The following is a 25,893-nucleotide window of genomic DNA, read 5'->3' on the forward strand; positions in this document are numbered from 1 at the left end:
AAACAACAATATAACACTTCAACACAATTATCACACCATATTAAAATGTTTAAGTAAGTTAAATCACAACCTAGAACGAACGATGCATATATATATATATTTTGAATTTTCTTTCAACGACCGAATTACGGTTTGATTACCATGACAGACATACTTTGTATTTTGATTGATAAGATTAAATGCAAAATGGGCCGAACCACAAATAACTAACAACACATGTCATGAAAAATTGAAAATTTGTACAGCGAGGTCATTGGTCACTATTTTTGTTTTCTTTTGGAGCGATTGTCCGTGAAGCAAAAATCACGTGCTTACACAACATATCAAAGGTTGGCGACCAAAATATTTCAAGAACATTTAGGGAAAACCATGGAAGTCTATATAGATGATATGCTGGTCAAGTCACAACAAGCAGGGGATCATATCCAACACTTGTCTTATACATTTCAGATTCTCCGTAAATTTAACATGAAGTTAAACCCCGAGAAATGTGCATTTGGCATTTCATCAGGTAAGTTTTTGGGATTTCTTGTTTCTAACCATGGCATTGAAGTAAATCTCGCGCAGATTAAAGTTATTGAGGAAATTCCTGATACACTTACAAGTAAAAAAGAGGTACAGAGACTGATGAGAAAAATTGCAGCCTTGAGAAGATTTATTTCCAAATCATCAGAAAAATGCTTTAGGTTCTTTTCAGCTCTAAAAAAGCAGTATCAGTTCGAATGGTCTGAGGAATGTCAACAAGCCCTTAAAAATTTGAAAGTGTACTTGTCAAATTCACTGTTGCTTGTGAAACCAAAAGATGAGGAGAAACTACTCATCTACCTTGCTGTTTCAGAATTAGCGGTGAGTGCTGTTTTAGTTCGTGAAGAACAAGGTAAACAGTCTCCAATTTATTATGTTAGCAAGTCATTATTAGATACTGAGACTCGGTATCCTCATCTAGAAAACTTGCACTTGCATTAATTATGGCATCTAGGAAATTAAGACCTTATTTTCAATGTCATCCCATCTCAGTAGTAACTGCATATCCCCTACGTAATATATTACATAAACACGAGTTATCAGGTAGGTTAGCCAAGTGGGCCATAGAGTTGAGTGAATATGACATTACATATCAACCTAGAACTGCAATAAAATCACAGGTGCTAGCAAATTTCATGGCAGATTTTAGCCAAGGGATGCAACTAGAAGTAGAAAAAGAACTATATGTATTCAATGGGTCTAATCCAAGAACCTGGACTTTATTTACTGATGGTTCATCGAATGTGAAAGGAGTAGGTCTAGGAATTGTTTTGGTACCACCTACGGGTAAAACCATACGACAAGCCATAAAATGTTACCCTATTACTAACAATGAGGCAGAGTATGAAGCTGTGATTGCAGGTTTAGAACTGGCACGCAAGCTTGGCATAGAACAGGTCATAATCAAAAGCGATTCACAGCTCGTAGTTAACCAAATGTTGGGGAGATATACAGCCAGAGAGGCAAGAATGCAGCAATACCTAGAAAAGGCACGTGATCTGGTTAGGCAATTCCAAACCTGGAAGGTTGTGCAGATACCAAGAGAAGAAAATGTCGAGGCAGACGACCTAGCTAATCTTGCATCTGCGGCAGAAGTGGCATATGATGAAAATGCTTCTATAATTCATTTATTTCATTCAGTACTTTATCAAGACAAAAACAAGGTAAATTTCAATAATTTAACTTGGGATTGGAGGAACGAGATTATCATTTTTTTGCAGTATGGAATTGTCCCTGAGGATAAGAAAAAGGCTCAAGCACTTCGCAAAAAAGCTGTTCGGTACTGTTTAAAGCAAGGCAATCTCTATCGTAAAATATTCGGTGGTCCCCTAGCAAGATGCCACGGACCTTCTCAAACAGAGTATGTGATGAGAGGAATACACGAGGGGCATTGTGGAAATCACGCGGGAGGAAGATCATTAGTGAAAACCATGATTAGAGCTGGTTATTATTGGCCCAAAATGGAAGAAGACGCGGAAAATTTTATGGCTAAATGTGACAAGTGCCAAAGATACGGTAACAATATGCATAAACCTGCAGAATTATTACATCTGGTCATTGCACCGTGGGCTTTTATGAAGTGGGGGATGGATATTGTGGGACCATTACCACAAGCCAAAGGCAAGGTAAGAATTTTGCTAGTACTCACTGATTAAAAGGATTACTTCAACGCCTTACCATCCGGTGGGTAATGGACAAGCTGAATCAACGAATAAAGTCATTATCAACAATTTGAAGAAAAGGTTGGAGGAATCCAAAGGCAATTGGCTAGAGGTGTTACCTGGAGTCTTGTGGGCTTACCGCACAATCGCAAAAACAAGTATGGGGGAAACACCGTTCTCACTTGTATACGGAGCAAAAGCCTTGATCCCAGTCGAGATAGGAGAGCCAAGCACGAGATATACACAAGCAAATGAGGAGTCAAATGAAGAAGAAATGCGAATAAACTTGGATTTACTTGAAGAAAGGAGGGAAGCTTCATTAATAAGGATGGCAGGGCAAAAACAAGTTATGGAACGATACTATAATCGGAAAGCTCGTCTCAAATACTTCAAGATTGGGGACTTCGTACTCAAGAAAGTTTTCCAATCAACGAGGACAGCTAATGCAGGAAAGTTAAGTCCAACTTGGGAAGGACCTTATAAGGTTCACGTTATCGCAAGAAAAGAAGCATACGAGCTGGAAACAATGGATGGCAAGATTCTACCTTCACATTGGAATGTTGTTCATCTGAAGAGATACTATTTCTAAGGAAAGGAAATATCCACGGCCAGGTACCCTCATTTTAAAATTTTATTTTTGAATTATTAAAATTTTACTAACGATTTTAGATGATAGGCAAAAAGCTAGCCCGCACTAAATGATGAATTATGACCTGCAAGACACGTGTAAAAAATATAATTCCCGGTCTAGGGTTACAACTATTCTGATAGAAATTTAAATGGGTTAAGCAGTCTTCATCTAAAATCGTACCTCCGAGTCCCGTATGTTTTTCCTTTTTAGGAAAAGGACAGCATGGAAGGAGTAATCAAGTGCTCGAGATTTCATACTTCAAAACTCAAACACTTGGGGGACTATATAATATATATAGGACATATGTATAAAGAAGGCAAAGAAGATTGAATTCAAGTTAAATTCAAATCAAGCTCAAAAGTCTACTCATCAAATGTATCAAGCGCAGAGTAAAGTCACGAGCCAAATAACACAAGCCAGTAAAACAACCTTCATATAGATTTCAAAATCTTATGATGTCTAGGTTAAAGACAATGTTTAGCCATAGGTTATAAAAAACCCTTAGATTTTATTTTTTGCAAATCTGTTGTAAAAAAATAGTTACGAAAAAGTTATAGAATATATTTGAATGCATGTAAGAAGTTATTTAAACTTGACAAAGTTCAAATAAAAACTTCATCAAAGTTATTTCAGGAAACATGTGTGTTCCTATTTCTTTTTAAGTATATTTACACCGTTATGAAGATGAGACATCTTCTTTATTAAGTGTCGAATATAAAAGGGCCTCTTTTATAAATTCATGTTTGATTCAGATATCCATCAAGTTAATAAAGGATTAATGCAAAAAGGGTAAGACAAAAACCTATGAATTAACAAACAAAACCTTAAATATAAAGGCAAAAAAGAGCAAAACAGAAGTTCAAAGATAATTAAGTCAAACAAAAACTTCATAGTATTAAGTTTAGACTAAGTATGGACTTAGTCATAAACTGATTTTCATTTATACAAAATGCCCCGAAAAGGTCTGGGGACTTATCATTTCCAAAAACCAAATCCCCAAATGGAACCAGGGGTAAAACCACCAAAGAAAAAAAAGAAGGGAATTACACTTCATAAACTTTCACTAAGGGGCAGAAGAAGGATTTAAAGCTGTATCATTAGCAGCAGAAGGTTCGAGTTGACTTGAAAGAGTTGGGGCATTTACCGTACTCATATCATCTTCAACATGCTCAGGAGTGTCAACCATAGGAGAATGAAAACCTTGGCCTTGCTAAGTTTTTTCAATGGTCTCCTTTATCTTGGCTAACTCAAAATCCAAGTTGAAACCCTCTTGGCTAGCCTCCACAAGGGTATCATGGCGTGTGTTTAAAATAACCCAACTCACTTCAATAGCAGTCTTGTCCTCAAGAATCTCATAATCTCTCTCCCATTGTTCTATCTCATTTTTGAGCTTTTCATTCTCAGCCAAGGCATTATCATAATAAGATTGCAGAGGAGCAAGTGAACTTTCTAAAAAACTGACCTTATCAGAAGACTCACGAAGATCTTCTTGGGTTTGGGTAAGTGTTTGCACAAGTTCACCGGCGTAAACCTCTTTCTCGCTTAGCAAAACCTTCAAACCTCTAATCTTTTCACTGGCCTTTGATAGTTTCTCAGAAAATGATGTCTCGAGGAGATTTTTGTCTGTCATCTTGATTTGAGGAAGCCTTCTCAACTACTAACTCTGAAGTCAAAACCTTCAACTTCTGCTCCAAGGTGCATTTGCTTTCTTCTAACATTTCCATATCAAATTGAAAGCTTTCATATTGTTCTTTCCAATTGTCCGCTTCAATATGATAATCATGCATTAATGGCTCCGTATGATAAACCCTCTTCATCATCTTTGTGCCAATAAGATTGATCTAAAAAGAAGAAAAGGGTAAGAACCTTAATAAAAGAAAGATGGAATAAAGCGTGAAAAGTAACAAATACCTTTAATGATGACTGCACTATATCATTCATTTAAGTCAAAGAGATGTGACTCTTGAGCTTGGATTTCTCAACTGGACCGATCAGAGGTTTCAACCATACATCAGCCCAACTTGACTTTTTCAAAAGGTTACCATCGATAGGGACCTCAATGGTAATCTGTTTAATCGTTCCACTTCCACTCGAGGAACAAACCTCAGTACGAGAGACAGTAGTAGGGGGAACTGTGGAAGAAGTCATATCAGCTTGGGGCGGAGCAGCAACCGTAGTAGTCACAACTGGCAAAGAACGTGTCACAGGGAAAGACATGGTAAAGGAGGAAAGGGTTACTTCATCAGAAACTAAATCCAAATTGTCATTATCAAACCCACGAGAAAAAAGCTGATCATTAGAATCATGAGCTGTCGCAGGAGTATTATCATTAGAGCTCACCAAGGTGGCTTCAACAAGCTCGGTTATGGGAACAGAACGGGGAAGAGTTGCTTCATCATCTGAAAAGACGCGTCTTCTGGCCAGCGACCTTTTAATCAAGGAACCTCCATCCTGTTCTTCCTCTTCTTCAGAATCTTGGGTTGTATCAACCTTCCTTTTCGATGAAGAACCCAAGATTATCTCTTAAGCTATTTCCAAAGAAACTCTAGAAGCTACGACAGTATCAACACTTACACCTCGAATGTGATATCCTGATAAAAAGAAGGATCAAAACAAATTCTAAAGGAAATGTGAATGAATGTATGAAGAAGAGATGAGAAAAGCATTTACCATGAGTTTTCACCTTCCAACCAAACCTATGTGAAAGGTTTTTCCAAGTTATACCTTCCATTGGAGCAACATTCAATAACTTTCCTACCCAACCACGAAAATTGGGAATCTCATCAATAGTTCCCATGGTTGCTAAGAGAAAAAGTTAAACAGTAGCAGGAAAAATAAAGGGAAAAGATAGAAAAAGTTGTAAAAGGAAAACTTACGTGCAAAATTCCACTTCTCAGGAAATGGAACATTTTCTTCTCCCACTAAACCAACAGTGGGGGAAGCAATAAATCTGGCATACCAGCCACGGTCCTTATCATCCTCTGGGCTAACTAACACTCTCTTACTTCTCGCTACTAAAGTAAAAATCCTATGATAGAAAAGTTTAGGGGAGTAGAGATGAATCAAATGGAAGAAAGTAAAAGGCAAATTAGCCAAATTTGTTAAGTGCCTTAAGCATGCAACAACCCTCCACACAATGGGGCTAATTTGTCCTAAACAAATGTCAAAAAAATGACAAAATTCAATGATAACAGGATCAATGCGGGGTTTAAAATTCAGCGTAAAAAGGTATGTATACACAAAAGAAAACCCTGTCAAGTAAGATATAATTCTTTGGTTCGCATTAGGAATTATAATAGGGAAATCAGGTCTCCAACGGCAATCCCTACAAACAACAAAGATAAGACCTTCGGTGATTTGAGAAGGATATATATCAGCATGATCTAAAGAAGACATAGAAGAAACTTGGTTTCTAATCAACTCTCTATCAGTGTAAAAAGATAGTTCAGCAGGGACAATTTCTTCTACCAGAAGCTCACGAATGGGTTCATTAGAGTATTTACTTCTAGATGAAGGTCTATGGGAAAGAGAACCCCTAGTTCTAGAAGGAAGAGTAGAACTCACTGGAGGTAAAGAAGTACCCCATATAGATGAAGATCCTAAACTACGAAGTCTTCCTCCCCTTCTAACAGGAGCAAGAGGAAGATTATCAATAATGGAGACTCTTCGAGGGTTAGGGTTTGAAGAAGACATAGCAGTACGAGGAAGAAGAAAACAAGAGTGAATATTCTAAACTTTTTATGAGAATGACAAAGACGAAAGCTATATTTATACTCAGAAGCAACCGTCAAAGAAAAGGTGTAATGATGGAAACAAACAATTCGTAATTGGAAAAGCCGCAAAAAGCCCTAAAAGACGCTGCAAAGTTGCAGAACCAATCAAAAGATGCCACGCATCATAAGCATTAAATGGAAGTAATACATAAAGCATCAGTTCCAGAGAAGGTATAATGGCGGCAAAAGTTCCCGCTTTAATGAGATCCACTTTCCAAATATTCTATTGATGAATAAATGGCAAGTGGGGGGACTATCTGTATTGGGAAAAATCAAGTTAATGTATCGAATTAATTATGAGGTGGCAGGTCATTACACATGGACTGGTAAAAGAATGACAGTTGGCAAAGAAAAGTTGAAGAGGCACGAGCTTCAGCAGGCACGAGCAAAGATCAAACAAAACCAGAAGGGATAGGTGCTCAGACCTCTTGATAATCTGAAGACGCATCGGAAGAATGAACCTAAAGAGCAAAAGGGGGGTAGATACGTATTATTGGTAATTAATAGGCATTAATTACAGAAAACGTTATAGAATCTGTATTGAATCAGTTATGATTATCAATTATAACGTTACATTAAATGACATTGATTGTCCATAATGACTCCATTATGAAAGGAGAAAAACGTATTAATTAGAAATAGCTATAAAAGGTAAGGAATGAACATTTGTAAGGATACGAATTATTATTAGAATATACCGATTTACTTTGCTTTCTATTCCGTTAACATTTACATCAATTATTCCTATTTCTACTTGATTATCAGTAACCTCAGTTCTTCTAAAAATAAGCTTTGACCGAAATCCCTATTTTTGGTTAAACAATGGATGTGTCAGTTTAATTAACAGCTGCTCTTCTTTGCCTTCTTCCTTTTAAATTTCAATTGCTGCTAATCTAAGCTAAAAGATTGCATCTTTTCTCTATTTTTCAAAAAACAAAATCTTCTTTCAATATAATTTGAGGTGTTTATTCAAAATGGAGGCTATGTTTGGGGAAAGATTCAGCACTTGTATGGGAAAAGGAGTATGGAATGGGATTTATATGATTGGAAGTGGGATGGTGATTTATTTACAGCTACTCCACTAAGTTCTGTGCCGTTTGATTTCCAGAGGAAACAACATTTAACTACTGCTGGAGTAGTCTCTAATACCTTACCATCTGGTTCTGATGAAATGGCATCGGGAACGGGAAGGAAGGAATTAGAGAAACGAAGGAGGTCCGTTTCCGTTGTGGTAAGTGAAGATGATGAAGTTGCATTGCTTAATTTGAAGCTTGGCGGGCAGCTGTATCCAATAATGGAAAGGGAGGAGGAGGAGGAGGAGGAGGAAAAATGTCAAGGCAAGAGTGGGAAGAAGACTAAAGTTGTTGGGGCTTCTTCCAATCGTGCAATATGCCAAATTGACGATTGTCAAGATGATTTGAGCAACGCTAAGGATTATCATCGACGACATAAAGTGTGTGATGTGCATTCTAAAGCTGCTAGAGCTTTGGTTGGAAATATTATGCAGAGGTTTTGTCAGCAGTGCAGCAGGTTAGGTTTCAACAGGAATTTCTTTGATTATGTCTAGCTGTAAGAGCCTATTTAGTATTTCTAGAATTATGATTTGGGGTTACCTTGGCTCATTGAATTTTTTAACAACAAAAAATAGATGGTAGTTGGTTACATAACTGTTGTATATGTTTGATGTAGTGTGTCCTGATCAGTTAAACTTCAATTATCCAAATATGTGTTATGTCTGTTGAAACTGATTGCGTTTTGGTTGTTTTGATTACTTTTGGGTAGGTTTCATGTTCTGAAAGAGTTTGATGAGGGGAAGCGGAGTTGTCGTAGGCATTTAGCAGGTCACAATAAACGGAGAAGGAAGACACATCCGGAAAATGTAGCTAATAGAGCCTCCATGAATTATGAGTGGGGTAGTAACTACTTATATTAGTTTGCTGATGATATTGGCGAATATACACTGTAAGTGTCTAGCCAAACCACACTTATCTTTGCAGTGCATTTATTTCACCGCCGAGAATGCATGCAGCCGAATTACTTTAGTTATTAGCAATGTTGTAAGGCATCTTGTAGATTCCATCAAGTGTGATGGTCAGAGTGCTATAATGCACATTCTGGTGCAAACATTATGATGAGATGATGCACATTATTTCTTTTCCTGTTCATAGTGACAACTTGATTGATACACTGAGTATTCCCTGATCACTAGTTGTATCTCTTACCCTCTGCATCTCTCTGTACTTGTAATTGTCTGTGGCTAATGTATTGGCGGGAGACTTGTCTTTGTCTAATTATATTTTTTTTTTGAGTAGTTTAAACATCTGAACTGGTCCTACATCTAGTTAAAAAATCAGAACAGTTCTTACTTCTTAGTTTAAATGTTGCACGTTGCATTCAGGAAGGGATTAACTACTCAATTTTAATGCATTGGGACATGAAAATAAAACATGTGTGCAAGTTATCCATAAATAAAGTACCTAACGTAGTACAACTGTGATCCATCTATTCCAGTGTCAAGCCCACCCCTGACTGCCATTATTGTTGGAAAGTATTCTTGATTAGAACTATCCACAGAGGGGTGACTTTTTTTCTTGAAATTAGAATAATTGTGTTATGACATCTTGTAGCGGAAGATCGTGGGTTAACTAGCACACAATCACACATAAACCAAATAGCAGTATTTTGGATAGCGTGCGGCGACAAATAGCGACGAGGGCCCGCTTCACTGAGGCGAGAGGCGCGCAGCGAAGCGCTCGCCTTTTTTATGTGAAGCGATAATTTATACAAAAAACTAAAATATTATATATATAACTAAAAACTCAATTACAATAATAGATTAATAAATATATCAATTCACAATATGCAATTAATTCTACTCTATAACTGAAAAAGGAGGAAATTTCAATAGATAGTCATAGTAGATTCATAAACTAAAGTCTAAAAGTCTAAAACAAGCAACATCTATTCTTCTTCAAGATTTTCAAATTCTAGAACTTCAAGAATGTTAGCATTATATTGGCTATCATTTTCTTCATCCTCAGAGTCTTCATCAATTAGGGACCGGCTTGAACTTGCTACTCCATTTCCCTTGTAATTTGAACTTGAAGAAATCCCTCTAAGACCATAGATATTCTCCTCAACTCCAGCCGCCATAGAAATTGTACCCCAATCAAGATCATCTCCTACATACACTTGTTCATCTTCATGATTTTGGGGGGCTCCAGTTAACCATTCATTTGCCTCATCAATGTTATCCAACAAAATTGGATAAATGGTATCGCGAGCTTCATAACGTCGCCTCAATGTTCTATTGTATTTATTACACTAGATCATTGAGACGCGATAGCTCAAGCCTATTCCTTTTCTTGGAGTGAATCTACGCATAAATTGTTTAGATTAATTAATAGATACTAATAATAATACAATATAGAATATATTAATATAATAAATCTGCTTCTTAGTTCTTACATGCTCAAATACGCTCCAATTTCTCTCGCATCCGGATGCACTACAAGTTAGGCTTAGTATTTTGATGGCAAACTTTTGCAAGTTTGGAGTTTGATGTCCAAATTGCATCCACCATTCAACTATAGAAAAATATTTTAAAAGTTAATAAGTATAAATCAAATAAATTAAATTAAAGCTATAAGGATATCTATATTAAAGTTAGTTACCTGGCGACCTTATGTCTCTGGCTCTAATGGCCGCCTGTAAACCAAAAAGGCCATCTGCTTGTGAGTACCTACCAAACTACTCCCCTATTTGATCTACCATCGCTGAATCGGGGGACCAACTTCTCAAGACATTGATGGTATCCAACCCACACCCCTGAATCCACAGTGTCATCTCTAGTGTTCTTGTAAAATAATCCCGGGTTCAGAAGATGGCCTGCTGCATATAAAGGTCGATGGAGTTGATTCGACCACCTGCTATCAATAATCTCAAAATCTTTCTCATATTTCCTAACATCTCCCTCAAATGATGCTTTAATAGTCTCTTTGGCTCTATCTATAGCTTCATAAAGATAGTCCATTGGTGGCTTTCTCTCCCCATCCACCATACGAAGCACCCTAATCAAAGGACCACCAACTTTAAGAGCCCGAACGACGTCATTCCAGAATGATGAATAAGAACTTTGGCAGTTTCTTTCCCTGCAACTTCCTTTGCATATCTATTATCTTTCCATTTATTTGAAAGAACTAGATTTCTCAAGTTTTTCTTTTGCAAGTAAAAACTATGCAAAGTTAAGAAAATCGTTGCAAATCTAGTCTTGGCCGGTTTCACCAAATTTCTTTCATTTGTGAATTTTCTCATCAAATTCAACAACAATGGTCTCTGACTGATGTAAAAATATATATATTGATGGCCTTAGTGAAAACTGTAAAAGGACATAGGTATAAATAAAGTTAAATCTTTAAAGATAACTATATTAAAGTTATCTGAAGTATATGGGTTTTTCTTGAATATGTCACCAAACATCAAGTTGATACAACAAGCAGTACATGGAGTCCAATAAATGTGTGGATACATAGCTTCCATCATCTTATCCGCACTAACATTCTCACTAGCATTATCGGTAATAACTTGTACAACATTTTCCTTTCCAATTTTATCAATAGTTTTTCTAAACATGATGTACATTTTGCTTCCATTCGTAGAAGAGTTGCTAGCATCGTGAGATTCAAGAAAAACACTCCCTCTTGGAGAGTTCACCAACACATTTATGATCATTTTCCATTCCGTGCTGTCCATTTATCCATCATAATGGAACATCCAAACTTGTTCCATTCCACTTTATGCTCCTCAATAATTTGGTCTATCTTCTTCACCTCTTTTTTAAGATGAGTTACTCTAACTTCATGATAGCTAGGAGGCTTCATTCCTGGGCCATATTGTCCTACGACCTCAATGAATTTATCAAAAATCTTGTAGTTAACACAGTTGGAAGAAAACCCTGCATCGTACATCCATGCTGCAAAGGCACTTGCAGCGTGATCCCTCAAAATCTTCTTAGCTTCTAAACCTGAACCAAAATCATCTTTTCCCTTTTCTTGTTGTTTTGCCGAGAAATAAAGATTGAGAGGACCTTTTGTCACCATACGTGCCGTAGATGACCCAGTAGAACTATTTAAAGATATCTTTTGAGTTTTTTTGGGGGCGGGGGGGGGGGGGGAGGTCCCATCTCATCATCTCCATCAATTAGATTCAGCGATGCTTCATAATTCATTTGAGTTCTTGTCACATTTTTCTTCTCAACAAATGTTTTTACTTCCTCACTATCCTCGGGTGGACAAAGAGGACATTGTACTACATTTTTAAATCCACCTATCAAATGTTGCTTGTGACGAGTTATTCCACCATGATATGTTTTATCACAAAACACACATTTAATTTATGAGCCTTGTATAGCATAATTCCAAGCTATATCATTTTGTTTATTACTATTGGATGACGCTATTTTAGTATTGTTTTATAGAAAAAAAATTATCAAGTCAATATACAATTAATTCTACTCTATAAGACTATAATTTTATAATTGAAAAAACAGAGCAAACAAAACAAAGCCTTAAAAGAAAGAGCTACTGCCTCTGCTGCTGCTGGTCGAAAAACAAAGCCAAAAAAATAAGAGAAGAAAAAAGAGGAAGGGAAGAAAGCAAGAGAGAGGTAGTGCCTCTACAAACAGAGCAAAAAAAAAAAAAGACAAGCAGAAGAAAAAGAAAGAAGAAAAAGAAAGAAAGAAAGAAGAAAGAGCTGATCACTCAAGAAAGAAGAAAGAAGAAAAAAAAGAAAAAAGAAGACAGCAATGGTCAAAGTCGAACTGTCGAAAAAAAAAAGAAAAAGAAATAGAAGAAGAAGAAGGAGAAGAAGAAGAAGAAGAAGAAGAAGAAGAAAGAAGAAGAAGAAGAAGAAGAAGAAAGTAGAAGAAGAAGAAAAGAAAAGAAAGTAACATACCTGAGTTACTATACTAATGGCTGATGATGGAAGAAGAAGAAGATGAAGCCCTAATTTTTCTGTTGCTGAGAAACGGTCGCGGAAGGAGAAGAAGTGAAATCCAAGCCCTAATTTTGTATTTTAATCTCTGTCGCTGCCTTTTCTTCCTTTTTTTTTCAAATAGCGTCGCTTCACAGCGCCTCTCGCTACACAGGCCGAGGCGTGCCATTTCTGAATTGCAACGCAACAGAGCAAAAAAGCGCTACTGCCTCGCATCGTGTCACTACATTCCACTATGAATAAGAAGAATTGCACAGTACGATGGATCCCTAGTTACAACCCCTATATATAGATTCCAAGTAGTTTCTAAACCAACTAGTTACAACCCCTATATATAGATTCCAAGTAGTTTCTAAACCAACAAGGAATGATTTCCCAAACCCAAAAGGAAATGGTTTTCCCTAAATACAAGGACAATAGGTTTCCCAACCCCAAATCTATTAGAACAATGGGTTTCCCAAACCTATAGGGATAATGGATTTCCTAAAAATACAAGGAAAAAATTCAAGACACAAACAACACATATCGATCTGGAGACTTGGAATTTTTGTGAGGCTCAGGCACAAGTAGATTTTAGGTTGATGTTAATACTTGCGATGCATTCATTCAATGGAGCTTCTGAACACTTATTTGTTTAGGATATATGAAAGACATTATTTCTTATTCTTGCATGGTGGTATTGTATTAGTGGTCATGATTGTCTCCTCGTTTGGATGCTTTATCATGTCCAAGAATAACTTCCATCTGAGACTTGTTCAGAATTAACCTGAATTAGAATTACAACTGAAAAAGAGAGGAATTTTATATGTTGCGAATTGCCATTCAGTCGGGAAAACCTATAGTATCTAATGAGAAGCTTTTGGATGAGAAAGTGAGCTTCTCTTTTTAGATCCACAAAATACAAACAAAGACAGAAAGACATAAGGACCACTTCTGATACTGTTGCAATAGTTTTCTACTTTACTTACCTTTCTCAAATACCTTAGAACTCAAGACTCTTCTCATAAACCTTTAAAGAAAATGATGAAGTATTTCTTAATGGAGTTCCATTTTAGAAGAAAGGTTCTTTTGACCTTCCGAATTTGGTTTTAAATTAAGACATTGCCCAATTAACCTGCAATGAAAAGCATTTTACCTTCTCAATAAAAGAAAAAAAGAAGAAGAAAAATAAAGAGAAAAAGGGTTTCCCAGTTAAACCGGAGCAGAGGAATCAATAAGAACCACAGCTAGTATCTAAAAGGGTTTCCCGATATCCTGAGTTAATACTGTTGGGAGGTAATTGGCGTATTGATGGGGACGATGTATGTGTGGAACCTTTAACTTATGATAACCCTCTGATATTGAGCTTTGCATGGCGCAGGGATGTGTTGATTAGATTGGGGGTGTATTTTGAAAGTGAGTTCTAGTAAATCCCTGCAAGCATTTGGATCTCTATAGAAATATTGATAATACGTGCAGCCACATAATTGCTGCCTTTACTTTTTTGAGATTTGTGTTTAAGTTTTGGTGAGTTACTTCCTGGCTTCTCCTGTTTGGGTTAATGCAGCCAATAGCGCAGATCAATCTAAAGATCAGGATCTACTGTCCCATCTGCTGAGAAACCTAGCTAGTCTGGCTAGTACAGCTAATGAGAGGAATGTGCCTGGCTTGTTACGTTGTCTGCATCTCCGGATCGACAAAACACGGGGACATCTGGGTGGTTTTGTATAAAGGTTTGGAACTGATCTAAACGTTTTGTATTGAACATGATCTGTTCATCTTCTAACTGCCTTGATTTGCAGGACTCTCCTCAGTCAACTGGGCAATGCTTGAGTATACCTGCACCACAAGTGAGAGATAAGAGAATGGACACGAATGGTGCTGATTGTGAGATTCCACAAAATTGTTGTGCCCCACAGCCCGAGTATATGGACCATAGAAAAGAAAGCTTACCTACCAATGCAAATGTTTCAGCAACTTCACTTGCAGGGGTGAAACTAAGTAACATTGATTTGAATAACAGCTATGATGATGATCCTCAAGATGGTATCGGAAAACTGCATTATCCTGATGTCATTGTGAACCTAGGTAATGGATCTCCTGGCTGTCCTCTATGGTTATGTCAAGAACCTCACAAGTCAAGCCCCACAAAGATAAGTGGGAATTCGGGTTCCACCTCAAACCTTTCACCGTCTAATTCCAGCGGAGAGGCTCAGGTAGAAGCTTGTACTGTTTTGCAGTTCTCTATAATTCTGATATGCATTTTGTTCAGTTGTCTTGCATGCTTTTGTAGGATACTGTCAGAACTTTATTTCTTCTAAAAGTACATCAGATTTATTCCTCCTCCTTGAATGTATTTGCAGCTGCAACTTCTATGTTGTATTTTTTTTTGTTGGATCGTTTCCATGTTTTGTTTTCAATAGTTAGGAGCAGTTGTTCTATATGCTTATGAACAAAGAGTAATTGCAGCATTACTCCTTTAATTAAAAGAGTAAGAGGGTGTTTGGATTGGCTTAAAAGCTAATCAAATCAGCAATTTTTGGCTTGTTGTCGCATTTACAAATGTAAAAATAGCTTTTAAGCCAAGTGCTTTTAAGCTAATACAAGCCAAAAGCAATAAACTGGGTAATTTTTTCAGCTTAAAAGCTATTTCGGTTTGACCAATTAATTTACTTATTACCCCTTACATGTTTTTAAAAAAATTTCAAATACCCTTTGGCCCTAGCTCTACTTTCTTTCTTCCAGCTCTCTTCCTGTTGCTACTTCCTCTCCTTCATAAGAAGCACCTCTCTGCCATGGCCTGTAACTTTTTTCTCTTTGTACCTTGCAATACTATCATTGATTAGATCATGCCTCCCAAGGTTTTCCTTCGTCATAGAAATTTTATCCAGAAACTTGTATTCATTAAAGAAAAGTAGAACGATTATTTGGGGTTTTTTTTGTGTGTGTGTGTGGGGGGGGGGGGGGGGGGGGGGGTGAGGCTGCTACTCTTCCTTCATGGTGAAGGTCAAATTCATGGTCGTTCTAATCTTGGATACCTATGATCCCAAGCACTTTGAGTTGAATTCTTATGGTATGAAAGAATGTTAAGGGGAAATTCATGATACAATTTTTGAACGAGCTTCTTTTTATTCTCCAAAATATTTGAACGAACTTCATGTTTGGGGGATTCTTTTCTTTTTTCAGGATGCTTTTCAGTTAAATTACGAAAATGCAGCAAGAAATTTTACATAGCAGTTGACCCCAGATTCTTTTGCTAGTTTCCATTTTTAGTGGTATATGTTATTTAAATAAATAAGTTGTACTTATTGAAAATAATCTTAGCTAATTAATTTGGAACATAAACTGAGTTGATACATAAATTAATTTTATATTTTAATCACTTCAAAAGTGAAATCTTGCAATGATCAATTCTTTTGGGGTTAACAATTTTAAGGGCATTTAAGTCATTTAACGGAAAAAAGTACAATTCTATCCAAATACGTAAAGGTTTATTTACAAAACCAGCTCCAACACTTTAAAAGTGCTTTTAAGCGCTTGATGCTTAAAAACTATTTTTTTTTTCCAGCTAATCCAAACGGGCTTATTATTGTTTGTGCTTTCAGTTTTAGCCCCCACAACCCCTCCTTCTTGAACTATATGTTGGCTGGATGACACGAACAGGGGCGGATGTATAGGTAAAATGACGGGGCACGTGAACCCATGGTCTTTCGACAAAATTAAATATTTTATGTACATATTTTTTAAAATTGATATAATATTAACTGTTTGCACCAATTTGTGTTATTATCTAGAGGAATAATGATCAATTCCACTTAATACATTTTTTCTTCCTCTTTTTTAATTGTTCCGCCTCTGGACACGAAAATCATCTTTTTCAAGAAATTGCAGGAAGCGACATCCACTTGCATCGGTTTCTGTTTGAAGAGGTGCACTGCAAGGTTCTTTCAGAGTTAAAGAGAATAAGTAACAGCTGAAAAGAGAAAAAAATATGAGAAAAAGAGCATTTTGTCCATCCAGCAAACATGCCATGGTCTACCACCAGCACATAGAATCATAGATTATCTACACTAGCAATCAACTTCATGTAGCACCAACAGCTAGGAGTGTATGCACTCATTTGTTGACTACGTCCCCTTTTTCAATCTTTACCGTCGCAGCCATTGTCTGTAACAGAAAATGCTCATATTCACCTGGAGAGACTTACAAATGCTCCATCATTTTACACTACATTCATTTTCATCCTACGTTACTCAAGGTTCTCTATGCAGTAAAAATCGGTCCCTTGAAGACAATTTGGTTCATCTGTATCTTGATACTAGATGAGGGGTATATATATTGGACAGTTGGCTGTTATCCTTTTTAGTGGTAGCTATAGATGCAGAAAAGAAATGTTCCATGTGTTAGATTCATAATACTTGATATGTCACATGGAAAAAAGATGATTTGCCTCTTAACTACAGCTCTTGGTTAATATTCAGAGTCGCACAGATCGAATTGTCTTTAAACTCTTTGGGAAAGGTCCTAGGGATTTTCCTACAACCTTGCGAAAACAGGTACTTTAGTACTCTTGCTATAATATAGTATGCAGTTACAACTTTCTATATTTTTCTTTCATCTCAACATGCAACCAAATAATATATCTTTCTGAACAATTTGCAGATTCTGGATTGGTTAGCACACAGCCCTACAGATATTGAAAGCTACATTAGACCTGGATGCATCATATTGACAATATATCTTCGGATGGATAAATCCACATGGGAGGAGGTAACTTATTTTCTTTTTCAGAATATGTACCATTATTTTTATGGGAAGAAATGCCGCTACTTACAAACAAATAAAGATATTGGCCTGAGTTAGTTATTTTCATGTTTATCAAAAGGTAGGCACTGCCATGGCCATGGGCTCTTGGCTATGCAGGCACACCGATTGCCTTCCACTCAAACTCTATCTATATAATATAATAAATTACAAATATAAATTTATACTAGTAAATTTGCACCTATTCGCACAAGGGAACAGTAAGTTCACTGGAAGTCAACAGCCACGGACTTGGATTCCTGGATCCACCTCTGGTCACACTCACAGCATGCATAGCTAAGCTCAAATGAAACTTTAAAAATAAGAATGTGATGTTGGATTGCAATCTGGGACTGTTTCTTCTTATCTGCTACTGATTGTATCACCCACAAACTGCTCTTTAGCTAGCTCATGCTGTTAATGTCTTGGACTAATAAATATATCACCTAATAGTTCTCTTTTTGCAGCTTTCTTGTGATCTTAGATCTGGTTTAGCAAAACTTGTCAATGAATCCACCGATTCATTTTGAAGAACTGGATGGGTTTATACTAGAGTGCAGCATCGTGTGGCATTTATATTTAATGGTATATTATGAGTCCTTTGTCATGTTCTTGCTTGGCATTTATATTTAATGGTATATTATGAGTCCTTTGTCATGTTCTTGCTTGGTTTTTGTTCTGTTATTATGTTGCTATCTTCAATTAATAGCTATGCCTCAGACAGGAAAACTGAGAGTGTTTGTTTTGTACTATAGGGCAGGTCGTTCTGGATACTCCTTTGCCAGTTAAAAGTCATAGAAACTGTAGGATATCAATCATCAAACCACTTGCAACTTCTGTCTCCGAGGAAGTTCAGTTTTTGGTAAAAGGCTTTAACCTATCTCGACCAACTACAAGGTACTTAGCAGACATTGAAATTGTCATCCTAGCTAATTAGACCATGTTTAGCTAATGAACTTATTCTGCGTGATATCCATGTCTCCATAGGATACTATGTGCCATGGAAGGGAAATATCTTGTGCAAGGTAGTTGTGCTGATATGATGGGAGAAGGTGATTCTTATATGGAGCATGAAGAAATCTAGTCCCTTGGCTTTCCTTGTATTATGCCAAATATTACTGGCAGGGGGTTCATCGAGGTGCAATTATTTTTCTTTCCCTTGGTCCCTATAACGGTTAATGTATCTTCTTGTCTCCCTTTTTGAGCCATGGTTTACGTTGGATGGAGTTCGATGCCTCCTTATTTACTGCTTTGCCCAAAAACCTCAGTTTTATGCTCTGCATAATTTACTGAAGAAATTCAAGGTAAGAATCTGCTTCTGGTTCTTATTATGTGGCAAAGGAAGTGTAGACATGCATTGATGAACAGTCATTTATGTTTCGTTTTTAATTTTAAATAATAATCTTCTTATTTGTAACTCATATAACTTGGAAATTATCATATCATCTTTACAGGAAATTGTTGTGACCCCCTAGTATATACCATGTGTTACTTTTCATGTGATGAATGCTCATTTAGATGAGCTAGTTGAGTGAAGTAAAACCTTTACACCAATTGCTACTTCTCCTTAAAGGGAAGTCTGCTAGTCTTTATTCTGTTCTGAAATGTAGGTTCCATGCTTTGGCTAGGTTGAAGACCATGGTCTTTGCAGCAGCTTCTTCCCTTTTATAGTTGCAGAGAAAGACATTTGTTCCGAAATTCGTACCCTGGAGAGCATTATTGAGGCTGCTGAAACAGCTGATGGTTTCCTGGGAGCAACTGAAGAGTTACAAGCTAGGGACCAAGCTTTGGACTTTATACATGAGATTGGTTGGCTGCTTCATCGAAGTCACTTGCAATTTAGACTTGGTTCTGGTTCCAACTTGATTCTCTTCCCTTTTGAACGGTTCCAGTGGCTTATTGAGTTCTCTGTTGACCATGCCTGGTGTGCTGCTGTGGAAAAACTGTTATTTTCTTCACCGACATTATAGATGTAGGACAACACTCATCACTGGACATTGCTTTGCGGGAGCTTGGGGTCCTTCACAGAGCTGTAAGGGGAAACAGAAGGTCCATGGTAGAAATGCTGTTGAGATACTGTCCTCACGGAGTACTTGATAAATCAGGGGTAGAAAAGAAACAAGGTCATGGTGGCTACTTATTTAGACCTGATTTCGGAGGGTCCTGGGGGTTTGACTCCACTTCATATAGTTGCTAGTCAGGACGGATGCGAGAGTCTTTTGGAGGCATTAATTGACGATCCAGGACAGGTATATCTTCATGTATTATGTGCATTTTCCTGTAGTTATGTTGATAATTGACAGTCCCATTAACTTATAGAGGAGAAAAAGTTTATGTTGAGAAAAGTGAAATGAATTATGGCCTTCTCTTAGACTTTTACTTTCTGAAGTTAAATTGGTTTCTCTAACCAGCATCAATTGTCAAATGATAGTTTTGTCTGTTTGATGACTAAATTGGAGGCACTGATATATGTACAAGGAGTCCATGTTTGTGGCACATAACTGCTGTTCTTTTTATCTTTTTGTTTTCCCTATTTTTCAAGGTATTGAATAATGTTTCCTTCAGATTGGAATTGAAGCATGAAGAAGTGCCCGTGATAGTACTGGATTGACACCCAATGATTATGCATCCCTGCGAGATCATTACTCATATATTCAGTCGTCCAGAAGAAAATTAATGATAATTCAGGTAGTGGACATGTTGTTGTCAATATCCCTGGTACTTCGTTGAATAGCAGCTTCAAACAGAAACTAGAAGACGATCAAAAGTTGGTAAAAGTTGTGAGCTTTCAAACCGAGAAGCCTTTAAGCTCACCAATTCAAAGACATTGCAGACAGTGCGAGCAGAAATCCCCATATGGAAACATAGGAAAAACAAGAGTTGCAATATACAGGCCGGCAATGCTCTCAATGGTAGCCGTTGCTGCCATATTTGTGTGTGTAGCTTTGCTGTTCAAAAGCTCACCAGAGGTTCTTTATGTGTTCAAACCGTTTAGGTGGGAGCAGCTGAAATATGGTTCCAGCTAATACTAATGTCATGGTTGTACAAGAGTGTAGAGATACCCATGATTTTTTCTTTTCTCCACTTGTTCTTAATGGATGTAATACTCAAATGTATATTTATTTTCACTACTCCATTGGTAGGTAATATATGAGAGGAGCTCTTACTACAGTTGGTATTATTTTTTACGTGTGGATAGTTAGAATAGCAGTGACGACTGGAATTGTAGATTGCATCGGCCAGTTTGAGCCGAAATATTTAAGTTCAATCATATAAAATTTAATGCAAACTGATTGCTGACAGCATTTCAGCAAACAAATTTTCTGCTTAATTTTTCCTTCCAATTCCAAGCTTGTCATCTTCGGCTTCTGCTAGTTTCCGACTCGAGAAAATTATAGCGTTAGCTTATTTTCCTGATCTGAAGATCTAAATAATCATTTTGGTTTGAGGTGCAAGGAAAGTATCTACTCATTACTTATCAGTTGTTTGGTTATCATTTTTGTTTTTCGTCTATATCCATATGTAATATAAACCTAATATGTCAGTGCGTAAGTGGCGCCAACTTGGGGCATTGGGTTAATTCTGAAACCCACTTCAGAACGCATATAAAATGATTTCTTTTTGGAGTGAAACCTAATTTTTGAAAGAGAACATAGCAATTGAGAAACTACTTAGTCATGAAGACACATTTTTTAAGACATGGAATTATAGGAGAAAATGATTCTATTTGGGAGGGGGGGGTGTTGAGTTCAGCAAAGCAGCTTAGTTTCTCTTGTCCAAACCAATCTCACAAGATCTAATCAAAACAATAAATTAGATAGTAGAAATTAATCACCGAAATCTCATCTTCGTCTCTACCCATGATGCACACAGTGCAATCGAGTGTAAACAGCTCTAAGAAATGAAGAATTTCGAAGAACAGTTAGGCTAGATCAGGTTATCAACCGAGATGTTAGCTAAGAGAAGAACAGTTTAGAGAAGAAGAAGAATGTTATTTCATGAATGAGATCCAAATATGTATAATGAGATCTTTATATGTTGCTAATTCGATGCCTTCTCTTTCCCGCCCATGTAACTAACATCTAATAGCAACTAACTTCCTAACTGCTTCTAACTAATTTCCGGAATCTTCCAACTAACTGTTACATCAACTCACCTTAGCCAAGTATGTACAAAATGAAGTTAATTACATTCATTACTACTAAACATTGCAATAATACTCCGTACATAAGCACAGTCTTGTCCTCAAGACTGGAAGGAAGGAAATCGATGTTGCAGCTCAGAGACATATTCCCAAGTAGCTTGAGAGGCATAAATGCCTGTCCATTTGACCAACACTTGTACTACAACTTTATTGCCTCTCTTCACCATCCTTATAGCTAACACTTCCTCAGGTAATGGACAGTAAGGACTAGAGAGATGGAATACAGGAGAGTGATTGATGTTGGTAGGAACTTCATGGCATTTCTTCAATTGAGAGACATGGAAAGTAGGATGAATCAGAACATCAGCAGGAAGGAGCAGTTTGTAGGCAACAGCTCCAATCTTAGCATCAATAGGATAAGGGCCATAGTACTTAGCAGCAAGCTTGTTAAATGGTTTAGTAGCAACAGACACCTGCCTATAGGGTTGTAGCTTAAGATAAACCCAGTCTCCCACTTCAAAGTTTTCTGTCAGATCTGTGTTTGTAAGCTAGACCCCTCATTCTCTAATGTGCTCTCAATAGACAGAACTTCAGAAGATGGATGATTGCCTCTCAAGTAGCCAAAGATTTATCAACCATTTCTGAAACAGCTTCACCAACTAGATAGGGAAGATGAAGAGGTGGTTTCTGGCCATATAAAATCTCATAGGGACTGCATTTGATAGCAGTATGGTAGGTAGTATTATACCACCATTCAGCTAATGGTAGATACTTAGGCCAGTACAGAGGGCTGTCAGAACAAAAACATCTCAGATAGGTCTCTAAAGTTCTATTCAAAAATTCAGTTTGGCCATCAGTTTGAGGGTAATAGGTTGTTGATCTCTATAGCTGAACACCTTGCATAGCAAATAATTCTTGCCAAAAGTTACTGAGAAAGATTGTATCTCTATCACTGGTTATGATAGCAGGCCACCCATGTAATTTGAAAACATTGTCCAAGAATGACTGAGCCACTGTCTGCGCAGTATAGGGATGCCATAGTCTCATAAAATGACCATACTTGCTAAGTTTATCAAGAACAACCAAAATGACGTCCTTACCATGGGATCTAGGCAATCCTTCAATGAAATCTAAACAGATGTCAGTCCATACCCCATCAGGAACAGGTAATGGTTGCAATAGGCCAGGAGAGGCAGCAACATAATACTTATGTCTTTGGCACACATTACATTTGTTGATGAAGTCTCTGATATCTGTAGCCATTGACTTCCAATAGAATAGGGATTGCAACCTTTTTAAGGTAGAATCCATTCCAGAATGCCCAGCTTGTGCTGTTGAATGCCATAAGCTAATGATAAGTATTATGAGTTGTTGATCGGCACCAACCACCAGCCTACCCTTCCATCTTAGCTTGTCATTACACTAAGTAAATGACTTGAAAGGCTGAGTTTGCAATTTGGCAATCAACTCTTGCAAATAAGTATCTGAAGTCCAGGTAGCTTTGATTTGAACATACATGGAGTCATTTGGAGACGGTAAGGAAAAAACTAATAGTTCAGAGTCAGGTTTCCTAGACAATGTATTAACAGCCTTATTCTCGGCTCCCTTTTTATACTCAATAGAGAAATCAAAGGCCATAAGCTTGGAAATGACAGCTATTTGAAAGTCAGTATGAATTTGTTGTTCCAGAAAGTGCTTCAATAATTTTTGATCTGTCCTGAAAATGAATGCCCTTCCCAAGAGGTAGTGTGACCATTTAATAAAAGCAAATATGATAGTTAATAGCTCCCTGTCATAGACAGACATGGCCTGATGTTTGGGTGCTAAAGATCTACTAATATAAGTTATTGGATGCCTTTGTTGCATCAACACAGCACCTATGACCTTACCACTTGCATCAGTCTCAACCAAGAAAGGTTTTGAAAAATCTGGCATTACCAGTACAGGAGCAGAAATCAAGGCTTGCTTCCACTTTTGGAATGCTGCAGTAGCTTCAGAGGTCTATACTTAACCATCCTTCTTAAGTAAATCATGTAATGGTCTACATATAGTGCCATAACCTTGTATGAACCTCCTACAATAGCCAGCAAGGCCTAAGAACCTTCTTAGTTGCTTAATATTATCATGAATGGGCTATTGTTCAACTGTTGTAACCTTTTTAGGATCTGTAGCAACTCCTTCTTGACTAATAAAGTTTCCTAAATACTCCACTTTAGAGACACCAAATGCATATTTAGACATCTTGGCATATAGCTGGTATTTCAGCATTAGTTCAAAAACAGCTTCCACATGCTTTACATGATCAGCGATACATTTGCTGTATATTAGTATATCATCAAAAAAAATTAACACTGTCTCCTTAGCAAGGGTTCGAAGACTTAATTCATAAGGGTTTGGAAGGAAGATAGGGCATTGGTTAGCCCAACAGGTATAACCAAAAACTCATAGTGGCCTTCATGAGTTTTAAAGGCTGTCTTGTGAATGTCACGCTCAACCATCCTTAGCTGATGATAACCCGCCTTGAGATCAATTTTAGAGAATACCATTGCACCACCTAATTCATCCAGCAGGTCCTCTATAATAGGTATAGGGAATTTATTTTTAATGGTTAGCTGATTCAACTCTTTATAGTCAATACACAGTCTCCAGCTCCCATCTTTTTTACCTACCAACACAACTGGTGAGGCATAGGGGCTAGTACTATGTTGTATAACCCCTGGTCTAACATATTTTTTACCAACTTTTTTGTGATGTCCTTTTTAATTCCAGGATATCTGTAAGGCCTTTTGTTGATTGGATTTTCTCCTTCAACTAATAAAATTCTATGATCAAAATAACCTCTGTGAGGTGGCAAGATACTAGGCACAACAAATATGCTAGCATATTGGTCAATTAAGCTAGCTAGTTCAGGAGCAATGGAATCACCTTGTGTAGCTTGAATATTATGGCCATAAATCCCTTCATCTTCATTAGTGGCTACAATTAACATAAAAAATTGAGTATTGTCCTCCTCAATCATATTAACAGTTTTTGCCTTAGTTGATTTCAACTGATTAGTTGCTCCTATTAGAATATGTTTTTTACCCTGATACATGAACTTAATAGTTTTGTTCCTAAAGTCAAACAATATCCTACCAAAGTATTCAACCATTGAATACCCAAGAAAATATCCACATTACCCAAAGACAACAATAAGAAGTTAGAACTGAATGTAGTACCTTGCAAATTGAAGTGTCTGCACTCTTCTTCCATCAGCTACACTAACAAATTGAGCCATGATACTGATGGCCTTGCATCCTAGCTTCTTAGCCATATCTTGGTCAATAAAATTGTGGGTGCTTCATGTATCAATAAGGACTTGTAGAGGCCTTTTCTCATGGTAACCAGTTACCCTGATGGTCTGATAACCTGTTACACCCGTGAAAGCCTACAATGAAATTGTCATGAGTTCATCCAATTCTTCCATAGCTTCATGCAATGAATTCTCTATGATTTCATCTACACCTATATATCCACAACCTCCATCATATAAATCTTCCTATTGGAATTGCATTTATGCCCCACAACATACTTTTCATCACAAAAGAAACAAAGACCATTTGCTCTTTTTTCATCCATTTCTACCGTCGTCAACCTTCTTCCTGGTATCTTATTAGGCCTAACCTGATGTGAATCATTTGGTTTCTTGAATGTAGGTTGTAAAATATTTGGTTTCTGTAGATTATAAGGTTTATAGTGGTTTGGAGTGGGTAACAAACCATTCTGAGAGGGTCTATATACAGGTTTCAATCCCCATGTTTGGCTTGGGCTTCAAACATCTCTTCTTGTAACTTGCAACCTTATAGGCTTCCATTAAGGTCCTTGGAGCTTGCATCTTTACTGCCTTATTCAAAAGTTAAGGACACTTGGTCCTGAACTTTGAATTATAAGTTCAAAACTTAAGGACACTTGGTCCTTAATTTTGAATTCCAAGTTCAAAAGTTAAGGATACTTTGTCCTGAACTTTGAATTCCAAGTTAAAAGGTTAAGGACACTTGGTCCTTAACTTTGATTTCCAAGTTCAAAAGTTAAGGACACATGGTCCTGAAGTTTGAGTTCCAAGTTCAAAAGTTAAGGACATTTGGTCCTTAACTTTGAGTTCCGAGTTCAAAAGTTAAGGACACTTGGTCCTGAACTTAAAGTTCCGAGTTTAAAAGTTAAGGACACTTGGTCCCGAAGTTTGAGTTCCAAATTCAAAAGTTAAGGACACTTTGTCCTGAACTTTGACTTACAAGTTCAAAAGTTAAGGTCACTTGGTCCTGAAGTGTGAGTTCCAAGTTTAAAAGTTAAGGACACTTGATTGTCACGCCCCGAACCTAGGGAGGCATGGCTGGCACCCGGTGTCGT

General features: G+C 37.2%; 1 protein-coding gene and 1 pseudogene across 1 annotated transcript; both read left to right on the forward strand.

Annotated features, from left to right (window-relative positions):
• The first annotated feature begins 627 nt into the window (after positions 1-627).
• Positions 628-3,596, forward strand: LOC142182217 (uncharacterized). The gene is made up of 5 exons (XM_075256294.1): positions 628-877; positions 1,387-1,688; positions 1,746-2,150; positions 2,263-2,670; positions 3,570-3,596. Exons 1-5 carry the CDS (start codon positions 628-630, stop codon positions 3,594-3,596), a joined length of 1,392 nt encoding a protein of 463 aa, XP_075112395.1.
• Positions 3,597-6,725: 3,129 nt separating this feature from the next.
• On the forward strand, positions 6,726-20,682 carry LOC107810443 (squamosa promoter-binding-like protein 1; annotated as a pseudogene).
• Positions 20,683-25,893: the final 5,211 nt, after the last annotated feature.

Source organism: Nicotiana tabacum, chromosome 6 (genome assembly GCF_000715075.1).
Source record: "Nicotiana tabacum cultivar K326 chromosome 6, ASM71507v2, whole genome shotgun sequence".
NCBI classification, from domain to species: domain Eukaryota; kingdom Viridiplantae; phylum Streptophyta; class Magnoliopsida; order Solanales; family Solanaceae; genus Nicotiana; species Nicotiana tabacum.